Below are 17789 nucleotides of genomic sequence, written 5' to 3'. Positions count from 1 at the left end.
CAGAGGGAATGCTTCCAGTTTTTGCCCATTCAGTATGATATTGGCTGTGGGTTTGTCATAGATAGCTCTTATTATTTTGAGATACATCCCATCAATACCTAATTTATTGAGAGTTTTTAGCATGAAGGGTTGTTGAATTTTGTCAAAGGCCTTTTCTGCATCTATTGAGATAATCATGTGGTTTTTGTCTTTGGTTCTGTTTATATGCTGGATTACATTTATTGATTTGCGTATGTTGAACCAGCCTTGCATCCCAGGGATGAAGCCCACTTGATCATGGTGGCTAAGCTTTTTGATGTGCTGCTGGATTCGGTTTGCCAATATTTTATTGAGGATTTTTGCATCAATGTTCATCAAGGTTATTGGTCTGAAATTCTCTTTTTTGGTTATGTCTCTGCCACGTTTTGGTATCAGGACGATGCTGGCTTCATAAAATGTTAGGGGGGATTCCATCTTTTTCTATCGATTGGAATAGTTTCAGAAGGAATGGTACCAGTTCCTCCTTGTACCTCTGGTAGAATTCAGCTGTGAATCCATCAGGTCCTGGACTCTTTTTGGTTGGTAAGCTATTGATTATTGCCACAATTTCCGAACCTGTTATTGGTCTATTCAGAGATTCAACTTCTTCCTGGTTTAGTCTTGGGAGGGTGTATTTGTTGAGGAATTTATCCATTTCTTCAAGATTTTCTAGTTTATTTGCATAGAGGTGTTTGTAGTATTCTCTGATGGTAGATTGTATTTCTGTGGGATCGGTGGTGATATCCCCTTTTTCGTTTTTTATTGCATCTATTTGATTCTTCTCTCTTTTCTTCTTTATTAGTCTTGCTAGCGGTCCATCAATTTTGTTGATCTTTTCAAAAAACCAGCTCCTGGATTCATTAATTTTTTGAAGGGTTTCTTATGTCTCTATTTCCTTCAGTTCTGCTCTGATTTTAGTTATTTCTAGCCTTCTGCTAGCTTTTGAATGTGTTTGCTCTTGCTTTTCTAGTCCTTTTAATTGTGATGTTAGGGTGTCAATTTTGAATCTTTCCTGCTTTCTCTTGTGGGCATTTAGTGCTATAAATTTCCCACTACACACTGCTTTGAATGTGTCCCAGAGATTCTGGTATGTTGTGTCTTTGTTCTCGTTGGTTTCAAAGAACATCTTTATTTCTGCCTTCATTTCATTATGTACCCAATAGTCATTCAGGAGCAGGTTGTTCAGTTTCCATGTAGTTGAGCGGTTTTGAGTGAGTTTCTTAATCCTGAGTTCTAGTTTGATTGCACTGTGGTCTGAGAGACAGTTTGTTATAATTTCTGTTCTTTTACATTTGCTGAGGAGAGCTTTACTTCCAACTATGTGGTCAATTTTGGAATAGGTGTGGTGTGGTGCTGAAAAAAATGTATATTCTGTTGATTTGGGGTGGAGAGTTCTGTAGATGTCTATTAGGTCCACTTGGTGCAGAGCTGAGTTCAATTCCTGGGTATCCTTGTTAACTTTCTGTCTCGTTGATCTGTCTAATGTTGACAGTGGGGTGTTAAAATCTCCCATTATTATTGTGTGGGAGTTTAAGTCCCTTTGTAGGTCACTGAGGACTTGCTTTATGAATCTGGGTGCTCCTGTGTTGGGTGCATATATATTTAGGATAGTTAGCTCTTCTTGTTGAATTGATCCCTTTACCATTATGTAATGGCCTTCTTTGTCTCTTTTGATCTTTGTTGGTTTAAAGTCTATTTTATCAGAGACTAGGATTGCAACCCCTGCCTTTTTTTGTTTTCCAGTTGCTTGATAGATCTTCCTCCATCCCTTTATTTTGAGTCTATGTGTGTCTCTGCACGTGAGATGGGTTTCCTGAATACAGCACACTGATGGGTCCTGACTCCTTATCCAATTTGCCAGTCTGTGTCTTTTGATTGGAGCATTTAGCCCATTTACATTTAACATTAATATTGTTATGTGTGAATCTGATCCTGTCATTATGATGTTAGTTGGTTATTTTGCTCGTTAGTTGCTATAGTTTCTTCCTAGCCTCGATGGTCTTTACAATTTGGCATGTTTTTGCAGTGGCTCGTACCGGTTGTTCCTTTCCATGTTTAGTGCTTCCTTCAGGAGCTCTTTTAGGGCAGGCCTGGTGGTGACAAAATCACTCAGCATTTGCTTGTCTGTAAAGTATTTTATTTCTCCTTCACTTATGAAGCTTAGTTTGGTGGGATAGGAAATTCTGGGTTGAAAATTCTTTTCTTTAAGAATGTTGAATATCGGCCCCCACTCTCTTCTGGCTTGTAGAGTTTCTGCTGAGAGATCAGCTGTTAGTCTGATGGGCTTCCCTTTGTGGGTAACCCGACCTTTCTCTCTGGCTGCCCTTAACATTTTTTCCTTCATTTCAACTTTGGTGAATCTGACAATTATGTGTCTTGGAGTTGCCCTTCTCGAGGAGTATCTTTGTGGCGTTCTCTGTATTTCCTGAATCTGAATGCTGGCCTGCCTTGCTAGATTGGGGAAGTTCTCCTGGATAATATCTTGCAGAGTGTTTTCCAACTTGGTTCCATTCTCCCCATCATTTTCAGGTACACCAATCAGACGTAGGTTTGGTCTTTTCACATAGTCCCAAATTTCTTGGAGGCTTTGTTCATTTCTTTTTATTCTTTTTTCTCTAAACTTCCCTTCTCTCTTCATTTCATTCATTTCATCTTCCATCAGCGATACCCTTTCTTCCAGTTGATCGCATCTGCTACTGAGGCTTCTGCAGTCTTCGCGTAGTTCTCGAAACTTGGCTTTCAGCTCCATCAGCTCCTTTAAGCCCTTCTCTCCATTGGTTATTCTAGTTATCCATTCTTCTAATTTTTTTTCAAAGTTTTTAACTTCTTTGCTATTGTTTTGAATTTCCTCTCGTAGGTCAGAGTAGTTTGATCGTCTGAAGCCTTCTTCTCTCAACTCATCAAAGTCATCCTCCATCCAGCTTTGTTCCGTTGCTGGTGAGGAACTGCGTTCCTTTGGAGGAGGAGAGGTGCTCTGTTTTTTAGAGTTTCCTGTTTTTTTTGCTCTGTTTTTTCCCCATCTTTGTGGTTTTATCTACTTTTTGTCTTTGATGATGGTGATGTACAGATGGGTTTTTGGTGTGGATGTCCTTTCTGTTTGTTAGTTTTCCTTCTACCAGACAGGACCCTCAGCTGCAGGTCTGTTGGAGTTTACTAGAGGTGCACTCCAGACCCTGTTTGGCTGGGTGTCAGCAGCGGTGGCTGCAGAACAGCGGATTTTCGTGAGACCACAAATTCAGCTGTCTGATAGTTCCTCTGAAAGTTTTGTCTCAGAGGAGTACCCGGTTGAATGAGGTGTCAGTCTGACCCTACTTGGGGGGGTGCCTCCCAGTTAGGCTGCTCAGGGGTGAGGGACCCACTTTAGGAGGCAGTCTGTCTGTTCTCAGCTCTCCAGCTGCGTGCTGGGAGAACCAGTACTCTCTTCAAAGCTGTCAGTCAGACAGGGACATTTAAGTCTGTGGAGGTTCTTGCTGAGTTTTTGTTTGTCTGTGCCCTGCCCCCAGAGGTGGACCCTACAGAAGCAGGCAGGCCTCCTTGAGCTGTGGTGGGCTCCACCCAGTTCGAGCTTCCTGGCTGCTTTGTTTACCTAAGCAAGTCTGGGCAATAGCGGGCGCCCCTCCCCCAGCCTCGCTGCCGCCTTGCAGCTTGATCTCAGACTGCTGTGCTAGCAATCAGCGCGACTCCGTGGGCATAGGACCCTCCGAGCCAGGTGCGGGACACAATCTCCTAGTGTGCCGTTTTCCAGGCCCGTTGGAAAAGTGCAGTATTAGGATGGGACTGACCCGATATTCCAGGTGCTGTCTGTTTCCCCTTTCTTTGACTAGGAAAGGGAACTCCCTGACCCCTTGCACTTCCCGAGTGAGGCAATGCCTCGCCCTGCTTTGGCTCGTGCACAGTGCGCTTCACCGACTGTCCTGCACCCACTGTTAGGCACTCCCTAGTGAGATGAAACCAGTACCTCAAGCAGAAATGCAGAAATCACCTGTCTTCTGTGTCGCTGGGGCTGGGAGCTGGAGACCGGAGCTGTTCCTATTCGGCCATCTTGGCTCCACCTACTATCCATTACTTCTCCACTTTCTACCATTTTCTCTGTACCTCCCAAATAAACAATTTCCACTGAAATCCTTTAATTATGGTCTGCTTCCATTGGAACCGAAACAAGGCCTCAATGAAAAGAATGAGCTGTTTACCAGGGCTGCTCCTCCTTATAGACCATGCACTCCAATTTTCCCCCAAGCCTTGCAAATCTGCTGAAGGCTGTGCCATAACTGAATATGGCAATTACTTTAATGAGAAAAGTAGCTCCAAAAGTCAGTCAAAAGTCAGCTCTCCAGAGATTGCCTTTCAGAGGTTTTTATTTTCATTGTCTTAGTAGTTTTCCATTGCTTTCAGATAATTAGTTTTTATATCTTGTTGCGTTGTTTTAGTTATTATCATTGGGAGACTGATCTGAAACCACCGAGGCTGTTTGACAGAGGTGGAACTTCAGTATTATGTTTTATATTTCTATTCAAATTCAAGAGATATTGTTTGAGCTTGGAATGTAGGTGAAGTTCTTGGCTAGAAATGTAAATTTGGAAACTGTCAGTGTGTAGACACTATTTAAAATTATGATAGTGGGTTACTTTACCTAGAGAACATGTATTGATAGAGAAGAGGCTCATTAAATTGATTGCTAGGGAGACTGAAATAAAGTATCTAGTCAGTTAGGAAAAAAACAGGAAAATGTTATATATGGAAACCAAGTTATGGAAGGGTAGATGAAATTTTCCATGCAGATTATACATTATTAACAGATTATGTAATTTAAACCAAGCACTTGTAGGTAGAAAACATTGAGGAATGGACACAAAGACATAGTCCTACCTTTCATTTCAACCATGTATATAAACTATAGTACATAACAAAGCATGCATTAGCTCAGTTGCAATCAGATTGCAGCATAAAATGGTTTACCCTTGTATTGGTATTAATGCCAGCATTCTTGTTTACCACAGGTTCAGGGCTGGAAGATTTTAGCTATGTCACACAATAGAAGGTATGAGAGTGAAGTGGGATTACTACTGTCCTCTGAAGTAGGTGTGGATGTTGCCAACCCCTTGGCAGGTACAGGAATGCCTTTTTAAAAAATGTTTTAAAGAGGCTGGGCGCAGTGGCTCACGCCTGTAATCCCAGCACTTTAGGATGCTGAGGCAGGCGGATCACGAGGTCAGGAGACCAAGACCATCCTAGCTAAAATGGTGAAACCCCGTCTCTACTAAAAATACAAAAAATTAGCCAGTGTGGTGGTGGGCGCCTGTAGTCCCAGATACTCAGGAGGCTGAGGCAGGAGAATGGCATGAACCCGGGAGGCAGAGCTTGCAGTGAGCTGAGATTGCGCCAGTGAACTCCAGCCTGGGCGACAGAGCGAGACTCCATCTCAAAAATAAATAAATAAATAAATAAAATTTAAAATTGTTTTAAGGAAATAGTTACAAATGACATTCATCAGACTACTTAAAAGCAAACATATGAGAACAGTGTATCTGGTTGGTATGGATTTTTTTTTTTTTTAAAAACCATCTTCACCTCTATTTTTAAAATTTTCTCCAATGAACATGAATTATTTGTATAATGTAAACATATGTAGATGTTTGTTCAGACTTATAGGCATTTTTAACTGAATAATTTTCCACAGAGAGAAGTTGCAGCTAACAGCCAGAATGGTGAGGAGATTGTTCCTGCTTTGACTTTACGTTTCTTGATTACACAGCTAGAAGCAGCACTTGGGAACATTCAAGCTGGCAATTATACTGTAAGTGTTTTCTTTTTGAAAATTTGATATAATGGACTTGGTCAACATTTCTCAGTGAGAAAACAGCCAATGCATGCTTATTTTAAGGTGTGGGCCAATTTTTATTTTTTTCTTTTACCTCTAGAAAAGGGTATGTATAAATTGATTGCCTTCCTGTGTCTTGTACTTTCTTATACGACTGGTAGATGACTTATATATGTCTTGTACTTTCTCATGTGACTGGCTCTGTAATAAGCCTATTCTAGTCTCTTCCCTACTAGAAAATTTTTCATCTTAAGAGAAACTTGAACTAATAGAAATGGGCTTTCCCAATTAGAAATGGAGAATCATAAAGTTAAAAAAATAAGCCAAGTATAGAAGGACAAATACTGCATGATGTCATTTGAATGTGGAATCTAGGAGCTGAACTCACAGAAGCAGAGAGTATGATAGAGGCTAGGGGTAAGGGGTCAAGAATACAGACTGAAGAGATGTTGGTCAAAAGATACAAAATTTCAGTTAGATGTGAAGAATAAGTTCAAGAGATCTATTGTACAACCTAGTGACTATAGTTAATAACAATGTATTATAATCCTGAAAATTGATAGAGTAGATTTTAAGTATTTTCACTACAAAAATGATAAATATGTGAGGTTATACATAGGTTAATTAGCTTGAGTTAGTCATTTCACAATGTACACATATTTTATAATGTCATATATGATAAATATGTACAATTTTTATTTATCAATTTTAAAAAAATTCTTTTTAAATGTCTTTTTAAACCATAATTAATCATTTAATATGGTTTAAAAATGTCTTTTTAAACCATAATTAATCAGCTTCTCTTTCTTCTGAGGTTTCTATATTTGTAAAAGTTGGAATTTCTATTATAGGTAAAATTAATAAATGTATTTATGTGTTTAAGATCAAATGATACTTCAGAAATAAATAGGGTTATCTTCAAAAAAGGACTACCCAGACACCAAAAAAGGGAGCCTAAGACATTAAATCCCATATTATAATGATGTACAAAAAGATGGAAAAATAATTCTTATTTAGGATTCTGGGGATTAGGGTTCTTACAGGGTGAGTTACACCATTCAGAAGGAGATTCTAGTTGGATTCCAACGAGGAAACAAAGAAAATGGGAGGATTTGCATCTTGTAATCCTGAGAACTTGGGGGATATGGCAGACCTGCCATTTCTCCCACTGACCAGATTGTCAGTCAATGAAACAAATCAATGTGAAATCAGCCTTAACAGTTACCCATTGCTTAGCTTTCTTTACTTAGACATTACTTCAAAGATGAGTCTTAGACTAGGAAATGGAAGAGTTTCTCCCTTGGTAGCTCTAGGTAGTACTTGTGAGCCGAAGTGGCATTGTGATGAACAAAGTAGTCTATTGCTGTATCTAAATTACTCTATCTGTCCTTCAAGGCCACCAAAAAGGGACAAGACAACCTTGTAGGAGGCAACAGTGGATTATGTATTATGGGGGTGCAGCTGCAAATAGCATCTCTATATTAATTTTATTCTAGTTCTTGGAATAATCTTTGCTGATGGGGAGAAGGTAGGAGAAAAGGACAGGGGCTTTAGGTTAGAAATGTACAACTAGCATCTTTAAATTCCAGAGTTTTTCCTCCTCTAATTATAGCACTACCACAATTCTGCATCTTATCTTGTTCTTAGAAATGTTTTATTTAGAATTATATTAGCCAATCTCTCTTGTGTTATTCATGAAGCTGTTTTCTTTTAATTACAAAATAATAGCTCACACTTATTTAGTGTTTGCTGTATGACAGCCACTGTTCTAAGCTCTTTGTAAAAATTAGCCCTTTTACTGTTCATAAGTACCCCATCTTAGGGCACAGAGGTTAAATAACTTGCTAACTTGACCAGGTAGTAAGTAGTGGAGTCAGGATGAAGTCCTTGGCTCTAGATTCTATGGTCTGAACTACAACATTTTACTGCCTCTTCAGGGATGGGAATTTTAAGGTGGGAACCATTTAGATGTTATGAGGAGTTTATATTTAATAGACTCAGTCCATCAAGAACAAACACACATGTCTATCTCCACTGAGATCAGTTTGAAGCCAAATTTATAATCCCAGTCAGTTATCTCCTCATTGAATACTGTTGGTCATTAGAAGCATGCAAGGTGAGAGTATACAGTTAGATCAGTACAAACAGAAAGTTTATGGGCCGGGCGCAGTGGCTCATGCCTGTAATGCCAGCACTTTGGGAGGCCGAGGCGGGCAGATCATGAGGTCAGGACCAGCCTGACCAACATGGTGAAACCCCATCTCTACTAAAAATACAAAAATTAGCCAGGCTTGGTGTCATGCGCCTGTAATCCCAACTACTCAGGAGGCTGAGGTAGGAGAATTGCTTGAACCCAGGAGGAAGAGGTTGCAGGGAGCAAAGATTATGCCACTGCACTCCAGCCTAGGTGACAGATTGAGACTCCATCTCAAAAAAAAAAAAGAAAGCTTATATCCTATGGATATTTATCATTCTATGTACCTAGAAAAATCTTGTTTATGGTATGGGGAAATCTTCATGAAAAAGGGTAATGTGACAAAAGATAGGGTTATAATCTTCAGTCAATATAGAGCTTATGAGCAGAGGAGTCCAGGGTTCTCCAGAGAAACCAAACTGGTTTTTGCTGTGTGTGTGTGTGTGTGTGTGTCTGTGTGTGTGTGTGTCTGTGTGTGTGTGTGTTCTGTTTTATATACATAAAACATACAAATACTTATATATACATATACATATACATGATTATAAGGAATGTATATGTGATTTATTATGAGGAATTGGCTCATGTGATTATAGAGGCTCAGGAAGTCCCATGATCTGCTCTCTGTAATCTGGAGACCCAGGAACGTTTGTGGTATAACTCATCCCAGTTCTGAAGGCTAAGAACAGGTATAAATCCAAGGATGAAGGCAGAAGTTGAGATGAGATGTCCAAGCTCCAGGAAGTAGGCAGGAAGCAAAAAGGGATGAATTCTTCCTTCCTCTACTTTTTATGGATTGGCTTTAATGGATTGGATGATGCCCACCTACATTGGAGAGGGCAACCTGTTATACCCAGTCTACCATTTCAAAGGCAAATTTCATCTGGAAACACGCTCAGAGACACACCCAGAAACAATATTTAATCTGGGCACCCTGTGGCCAGTCAAGTTGATACATGAACTTAACCATCACAAATACAATGGACAGGGAGGTCTTGGTGTACCCCTCACACAGTTTCCCTCAATAGTTAACATAATTACATTACTCCAGAACATATTAAAAAAAAAAAAAAAAAAAACAGGAAATTGATGTTGGTCCATGGGGCTTTGTGTCTGGGGTCTCCAAGACCACCCTCATGTTCAGAGATTTGCTATAAGGACTGGACTCAGCATATGGTTATACTAACATCTAAGATTTATTATGGTGATGTGATGAGGATATATAGTAGATCATATGGGGAAAAGACACAGGTGAAGTCTGAGAAAAGCCATCTGCAGGTTCCTCCATATTTTCTCCCTTCCATGAGAAGCTACACAGCATATACGGCCACCTCCAGCAATGAAAATGTAGCAACATCCGGCCGGGCGCGGTGGCTCACGCCTGTAATCCCAGCACTTTGGGAGGCCGAGGTGGGTGGATCACGAGGTCAGGAGATCGAGACCATCCTGGCTAACATGGTGAAACTCCATCTCTACTAAAAAATACAAAAAATTAGCCAGGCGAGGTGGCGGCTGCCTGTAGTCCCAGCTACGTGGGAGGCTGAGGCAGGAGAATGGCGTGAACCCCGGGGGGGCGGAGCCTGCAGTGAGCTGGGATTGCGCCACTGCACTCCAGCCTGGGTGAAAGAGCGAGACTCCGTCTCAGAAAAAAAAAGAAAAGAAAATGTAGCAACATCCACAATGTTTCTGCCCAGGGAAGCCTATAAGAGACTCAGTGATCAATATTTTTATTGGGCATTGGTCATCTAGGTACCTGCTGCCTGGCATGTATCAAAATTCCAGACTTCCAGAAGAAACTCCCAGGTGCTCAGCATAAATCATAGTGTTTGCACAAATAGTCTAGACATGGCAAAGCACCTTTATCAGTTAGGGAACACTGCCAAAATTCAAGTTCCCAGACATCAGCCAAAGATCAACTTTGCAAGCAGGACTTAATAAGGATAACAGCCTCAGGCCAGCTAGGTTAGCTTTTTAATGCCCAGACTAGTATAGTTCTGTGCCATTTTATCAAATGTGTACATTTGTGTAACTACTACTGCAATCAAGATAAAAGAACTATTCTACCACCACAGAAATCTCTCTTACGACTTTTATAGTCACACCCACCTCTCTCCCTCTACAATTCACTGATCCCTAATCTATCTCATCTCAGTAATTTTGCATAGACCATTTTTATACAAAGGAAATATCCACATGGTTTAATTTTTCATTGAAGAATTGATAAACTTTATGTTCATATTATTTTGCAGAATCCACGTGGGAGAGTAAAGGATTTTGATTTAAAAGATCATGGTTTTGTTTTGTTTTATTTTGTTTGTTTTGAGATGGAGTCTCACTCTGTCACCCAGGCTGGAATGCAGTGGCGCGATCTCGGCTCACTGTAACCTCTGCCTCCTAGGTTCAAGTGATTCTCCTGCCTCAGCCTCCCGAGTAGCTGGGACTACAGGCACGTGCCACCACGCCTGGCTAATTTTTTGTATTTTTAGTAGAGACAAGGTTTCACCATGTTGGCCAGGATGGTCTCGATGTCCTGACCTTGTAATCTGCCCGCCTCGGCCTCCTAAAGTGCTGGGATTACAGGCATGAGCCGCTGCATGCAGCCAGATCATTGTATTTTTAAAGGTGGATGGTAGATACTTCAGTGTTCGTTATATTATTATTTAATGTGTTCTTGATACCTAAAATATTACATAATAAAAGAGAGACAGAGTGAATGAGAGTTTTTGAAAGGTTTAATGTAACAAATTTTTATACTTCTTTTTTACCAGTTTTTAAAAATTTTTATTTTTAATTTTTGTGGGTACATAGGTGTACATTTTATGGGGTACATGAGATACTTTGATGCAGGCATACAATACATAATAATCACATCAGGGTAAATGGGCTATCCATCACCTCAAGCATTTATCCTTTGTGTTACAACAATCCATTTATACTTTTTCTTATTTTAAAATGTACAATGAATTATTGTTGACTGTATAATCATTTCAATAGATGCTGAAAAAGTAGAGTTGATATTTTTGTAGAGATGGTGTCTCACACTATTGCCCACTTAGGTTAAAATGGCTTACGTACAAAATACAGGCAATAACACATGCTGGTGAGGATGTGGAGAAAAGAGAACCCTCTTACACTGTTGGTGGGAATGGCAAGCAGTTTGGAGGTTCCTCAAAAAACTGAAAATAGATCTACCATAGGATCCAGCAATCCCACTGCTGGGATATACCCAAAAGAAAGACAATCAGTGTATCAAAGAAATAGTTGCATTCTCATGTTTATTGTAGCACTATTCACAATAGCCAAGATTTGAAAGCAACCTAAGTGTCCATCCAGATGAATAAATAACAAAAATATGGTACATATACACAGGGGAGTACTATTCAGCCATAAAAAAGCACAAGATTCCCTCCAGCACTTTGAGAGGCTGAGGTGGCAGGATCACTTGAACCCAGGAGTTCAAGACCAGCCTGGGCAATAGTGTGAGACCCCATCTCTACAAAAAAAAAATTAAAATAATGAGATCCTGTCACTTGAAACAACATGGATGGAACTAGAGGTCATTATGTGAAGTGAAATAAACCAGATAGAGAAAGACAAACTTTGCATGTTCTCACTCATTTGTGGGAGCCAAAAATTAAAAGAAGTGAACTCATAAAAATAGACAGTAGAATGATGGTTACCAGAGGCTGGGAAGGGTAGGTAGGGGTTGGGGAGACAGTGGTGAATTCTTTAGCATGTCAATTGCTTTTTTAAGCTCCAGAATTTCTACTTGATTTTTAAAAATTATTTTCAATCTCTTTGTTCAGTTTATCTGATAGGATTCTGAATTCCTTCTCTGTGTTATCTTGAATTTCATTGAACTTCCTCAAAACAGCTGTTTGGAAGTCTGTGTCTGAAAGGTCACATGTTTGTCTCTCTGGGATTGGCAACTGGTGCCTTTTTCGGTTTGGTAAAGTCATGTTTTCCTGGATGGTCTTGATGCTAATGGATGTCCATCGATGTCTGAGCATTGGAGAGTTAGGTATTCATTATAGTCTTCGCTGTATGGCCTTGTTTTGTACCTGTCCTTCTTGGTAAGTCTTTCCAGGTATTCAAAGGGACTTGCATATTGTGATGTAAGTCTTTGGTCACTGCTGCCATATCTGCATTAGGGGACACTCTAAGCCCAGTACCCCTGTGTCTCTTGCAGATTCATAGAGGTACCATCTTGGTAGTCTTGGGTAAGATCTGGAATAACTCCTTGGATTACCAGGTAGAGACTCTTGTTCTCTTCTTCCTTTACCCCAAACAAACAGAGTCTCTCTCTCTCTCTCTCTCTCTCTCTGTGTGTGTGTGTGTGTGTGTGTGTGTGTGTGTGTGTGTGTGTGTGTGTGTGTTGAGCTGCCTGGAGCTGGGGGAGGGGTGACACAAGCATTCTTGTGGCCACGACCACTGAGACTCCTATAGTTCAGATCCGAAGCCAGCACAGTACTGGTTCTTACTCAAACCCTATGGTGACCACTGCCTTGCTACCACCTATACTGAGTCTCTTCTTTCTGAGCAGTGTGTTTCTCTCTGGCCCAGGGCAAGTGCAGAAGTGCCAGACAGAACTTGAAGTCTGGAAGTGGGAACCCCAGAAGCCCACTTGGTGCTCTATCCCACTGTGGCTGAGCTGACACTCAAGCTGCAAGACAAAGTCCCCTTTACTTTTCCCTCTGCTTTTCTCAAGCAGAAAGGCATCTCTCACCATAGCCACCATAGCTGGGAATGTGTTGGGTCACACCTGAAGCCAGCATAGCTCTGAGTCTCACCCAAGGCCCATGGCGAGTATTGCTACTGCTGCTGATTATTCAGGGCCCAAGGGCTCTTTAGTCAGCAGGTAATGAACCGTGCCAGGATTGGATTCTTACCTTCAAGGCAGTGGATTCTTTTATGCCCCAGGATGTGTCTAGAAATATTGTCTTGGAGCTAGAGCCTTAGGATTCTACTGTGGCTGAGCCGATATTCAAGTGGCAAGGCAAAATTGTCTTTACTCTTCTCTCCTCTGGTCAAGCAGAGGGAAGGTGTCTCTCCCAGACGTGTGAGTTGTTTTCCCTGGAGTTGGAGGGGTGACATAAGCACTCCCTTGCCTGCCCCATCTGGTATCTTACTAGGTTGTGTGTACCACAAATCCACTGGCTCCAAGCCCAGCAAAGCACCAGGACATGGCCAGGAACTGCAGTCCTTGTGTGGCCTAGACTGCCTTTTATTTAGGACCCCAGAGCACTTTGGCCCACATTGGCAGGGCTTGCTGGAACTCAGGCTCTGACCGCTGGGATGGGCAATTTGCCTATGGCTAACACTTGTCTAAATGCTACCTCCATGATCATTGACTGAGTTCTGCTCAGTGTGGCTTTCTGATGTGACAGGGCAGCACTGAGTTCCAGTGCAAAGTCCCACAGTCACTGTGCTTTCCTTCCCCCAAGCGCAGATTCTCTCTCCATGTCACATAGCTGTAGTCAGGGGATGGAGGAAGGGATGGTGTAGGCAACTTAAGACTGTCTTTCCTACCCTCTTCAGTGCCTCTTTCCTTAATATGATGTTCAAACCAGGTAATATGATCACTCACCTGATTTTTGTTTCTATGAAGGGGCTTTTCTGTGGGGTATTTGTTCAGTGTGGTGTTCCTGTGTTGGCGACGATTGTTGGAGCTTCTGTTTGGCCATCTTTCTTCCATATCCTTTCCTTTGATTAAATTTTAATGTTTTATTTTGAGATTATTGACTATCCTCTTTCTTCCTGGGTCAAATTATCAAATATATCTAAAATACATTATAGTTATTATTAGATGACTGATAATGTTATGATAATTTTTACTTGTTTTAATAATTATTAATTAAGCTTAGGATATTTAATTAAGCTTGTTGTGCTGAAAAGTAGCTTAGTCTAAATAACCAATTAACATATTTTTTTTCTTTGTAGGCACACCAGATTAATATTGGTTATTATTTGACATTACTGTTTTTATATGGAGTAGCACTCACTGAAAGAGGAAAGAAAGAGGTATGTAACATGTTATTTGCCCTTTATAAATCTTTTTACATCTTAGAATAATCAGGCCAAAGATTATAATATGAAACTAAAAATATTAAAAAAGGAAACAATATTAGCTTATAACTTCATTTCTTTTATCTTTTAAATGCTTACCATTCATGTAAAATAAAAAATTATTTAGCTTCTTTCACTTAAATAATACATTTTAATCCATTTTCTAGTATAGCTTAATCCCTCTGGTTTTAATCTTATCCTTTTTGTAAAATATGAATTGTACCTCAAATTATTTGTCAAACTTAAGTGCAAATAAGTACAAATCTGGGAATTAACTAGATAATTTCTAAGGGTTCTGTTGAATTTAACATTTCCTTTTTTTTCTGATTTTTAATGATTTCTCAATATTTTCTTCATAGCTTTGATATTTCTCTTATTTTTTCTTCCCAATCTGTGTTTCTGACTTCATAAATTAAATATATATATGACTTGTTAATTAGAATTAACAAATGAAGTAGAATTGATAAGCAGCCAAACTGAAAACATTTCTATTTTAAATAATTTAATGTAGTACTAATTGTTTAGTGTGATGTACTTGAGAATATTTTAAAGTAAGGCCAAGCAGCATTTTTCCAGCTTTTTTTTTTCTAGAGAGACTGAGGCCATTATGCCTTTTTCACTGAAGCATCTATTATAACAGATCCTGATATTTACTTCCAGACCTATATTGTTTATGATTAAGGTGGTGATTCCCCAAAAGAGTCTATATCTGTGGGCGACAAGTCACTTACTTTCTATCTGAAATACTATGAAGAATTTTGCTCCCATTAGGAAGAATGATAAACAGTTGTGCTCTATACCAACATGGCACATGGATACATATGTAACAAACCTGCACATTGTGCACATGTACCCTAAAACTTAAAGTACAATAAAAAAAAAAAAGAATTGTGCTCTAACAGTTATCAGAAAAGCCCTTATTTTGGCTAGTAGTACTTGCCAGTTAGATATGTATATGTATGTATTTAAAAGACGGCGTCTCACTATGTTGCCCAAGCTGGACTTAACTCCTGGGCTCAAGCAATCCTCCTGCTTCAGCCTCCTAAGGAGCTGGCATTATCAGTGTGCACCACCATGCCTAATTGCCAGTTTTAGATACACAGATTTTTGTTACCATCTTAATATTCACTCTGAAATATTGGTTAAAGAAGGTCTTAAGTTTATTTATAAATAAATATTTTAAACACTGACTACATGATCTTTGTAATCACATACAGAGATGCCAGGATTCAGAATGTGAATAAATGATCAGATGATTGGATTATTTTTAAAGCTGCCCTAATGTCTCCAGTTTGAGACGTAATTGTTTATTGTAAAAGAAAAAAAAATGACTTTTACATCAGCCAAATCTAGTTTTATGTTAATACAGGATTATACAGAAGCTGAGAATAAATTTCTGGTGATGAAGATGATGATCCAAGAAAATGAAATTTGTGAAAACTTTATGTCTTTAGTTTATTTTGGACGTGGTTTACTGCGATGTGCTCAAAAGAGGTAAGGATTTTAATTAACGGTAGATGTTGCCTGTGAAGTCTCAGCATTGTGAAATGGAAGTAAGTGTGCACAGTATACCAGGCATTGTGACATTTGTGCTCTACTGTTTTATCCTTTTCTTCTTTGCCTATTTGTATAGATAATTTCTTTAATGTAGTTGAGAATATTAAATAGCAAACCTAACAGGCCATAGCAATAAGAAGCAGTCTAGCATTAACATTGGGAGCATAGGCTTTAAAGTCTGATAGACCTGGGTTCAGCTACATTTTTTATCACTTATGCTAAGAAACTTAATGTTGTTAAGCTTTATATTTTTTTCTTATCTCTAAAATAGAACTAATAATAGTGTAGGGTTCACTTCATGAGGATTTTGCAGGTGATTAACATTGCCTAGGACACAAAAATGCTGTGCCTAATAAATAAATTATGGTTGGAGTTATTAGTATTATCACCACTAACTTGGAATAGTTTTTAAAAGTATAAAATGAGCTTATAAAGAGTTGAAAAGGGTCCAAATGCTGAGTTTTTGGAGTATTGGCTACTACTTATTTTAAGAAAGTGGAATTGTATGGAGGAAACTATACAGATTATCTGTTTACTTCCTTTTTGGAGATCCATAACCATTTGTAACATCATTCATTCATTTTATTTACTAAGTATCCATTATATTCCAGAAACTGTTAGGTGTTGAGGTTACAGTGGTTTACAAAATACAGTTCCTGTCTTCATGTTACTGAAAGGAGAGTGAAAGATATAGATCTTAATCAAATAATCAGTCATAAAATATTTATGAAATAGGATAAAGAGCTGTGAAGGAAACTAGAGTGAATAACTAAAGCCTTTCATTGAGACTGGTTCTGGGAATCAGAAGTCTCCCTGAGAAAACAATGTTTGGCTAAGATCTGAGGGATGAATTTGGAAAAGTTTGCTTGGGCAAACTCTTATGAAGGATTACTGCTGGGCCAAACCACTGGATCCCTAAAAGTGTCACCTATGTGGTAGTTCCCTGATTCTTTGTAGGTTGATCTCCTATTCTCTGGCTTGCCTGTTTTTTTTACTAGGGTATCCACAAGACATCTCACTTCTTGTTCACTGGGTCTTAGCAGCATGTGCCATCAATGTAGTGGGGCTAGTGTGATGCTTTGCAGAATGTCAGAATGATCCAAATCCCTTCAGTCTATACTGTGACAAAGTAAGAGAATTAACATAACCTGAGACAAGAACAAAGAATGTATCCTGCTGTCCTTCCTCAGATGTGAAAACTGTTTTTTATTCTCTTTACTGATGAGCATTGGAGAGAATTCATTTTCCAGATCATTGACACTAGAAAGTCCAGTTGCATGGCAGTGTCATTATTTTCATCCCTGGCCTATAGAGGACAACCACCACTGAGCTCCTCAAAGACACTGGTGCCCTTCTTACTCTGTATTACTTATTGTATTAATGAATGGGGTGTCCTCTGAGCCTTTCTAGGAACACTGAATTAGTGGTAGGTTCTGTGTTTTTATGTAGTAAGTCAGTTCTAACATTCTCACTTCCTTGACTCCTTTAACATTCCTCCAAGAAATTTTCAGGATTTCTTCTTAATTTACTATAGACCATTATTGTGTCCAACTTTCAAGGAGCCTTCTCAGCACCATATTAGGACTGGATTCACGTGTCCTTTCTAGGAAAGTAAATCTTGAATTACAGAAGAGTTTTTCCATATCAGTGTACACTTCCCCATTCAGCCTTGTGTTTACCCTTGGTTCAGCACTTTAAAGATCCGCTCCCACTCATGTTCCTGCCAGTATATTCTAGTCGGGTTCTGCAATTCTTATGATTAACAAGCTTTTTCTTCCGGGGCAGGGGCTCTGTTTTCTCACTTGGGCTCTCCACCTGACCTTAGATTTATTGTCTGAAAGCAATGAGGTAGGGGAAGATTTTTTTTTTTTTTTTTTTTTGAGACGGAGTCTTGCTCTGTCACCAGGCTAGAGTGCTGTGGTGCGATCTCGGCTCACTGCAACCTCCAACTCCCTGGTTCAAGGGATTCTTCTGCCTCTGCCTCCCTAGTAGCTGCGATTACAGGCATGCGCCACCATGCCTGGCTCATTTTTGTATTTTTAGTAGAGATGGGGTTTCACTATGTTGGCCAGGATGGTCTTGGTCTCCTGACCTCGTGATCTGCCCGCCGCGACCTCCCAAAGTGTTGGGATTACA

At 39.6% G+C, this 17789-nt stretch overlaps 1 protein-coding gene across 5 annotated transcripts in view; it reads left to right on the top strand.

Moving 5' to 3' along the window:
- Positions 1 to 17789, top strand: part of DZIP3 (DAZ interacting zinc finger protein 3) — a 125030-nt gene that overhangs the window by 36441 nt on the left and 70800 nt on the right. For 4 of the 5 annotated variants that reach the window (XM_032150217.2, XM_032150218.2, XM_058437539.1 and 1 more), the window contains exons 5-7: positions 5696 to 5812; positions 13971 to 14051; positions 15466 to 15590. In XM_032150217.2, coding sequence (XP_032006108.1) covers positions 5696 to 5812; positions 13971 to 14051; positions 15466 to 15590 — 323 coding nt within the window. Of the gene's footprint in view, positions 1 to 5695; positions 5813 to 12263; positions 12283 to 13970; positions 14052 to 15465; positions 15591 to 17789 lie in introns of those variants that run through there. The other variant, XM_058437540.1, reaches the window with a different exon arrangement.

This window comes from Hylobates moloch, unplaced genomic scaffold (genome assembly GCF_009828535.3).
Source record: "Hylobates moloch isolate HMO894 unplaced genomic scaffold, HMol_V3 SCAFFOLD_4, whole genome shotgun sequence".
NCBI classification, from domain to species: Eukaryota; Metazoa; Chordata; class Mammalia; order Primates; family Hylobatidae; genus Hylobates; species Hylobates moloch.
This window is presented reverse-complemented; position numbering and strand designations above follow the sequence as displayed.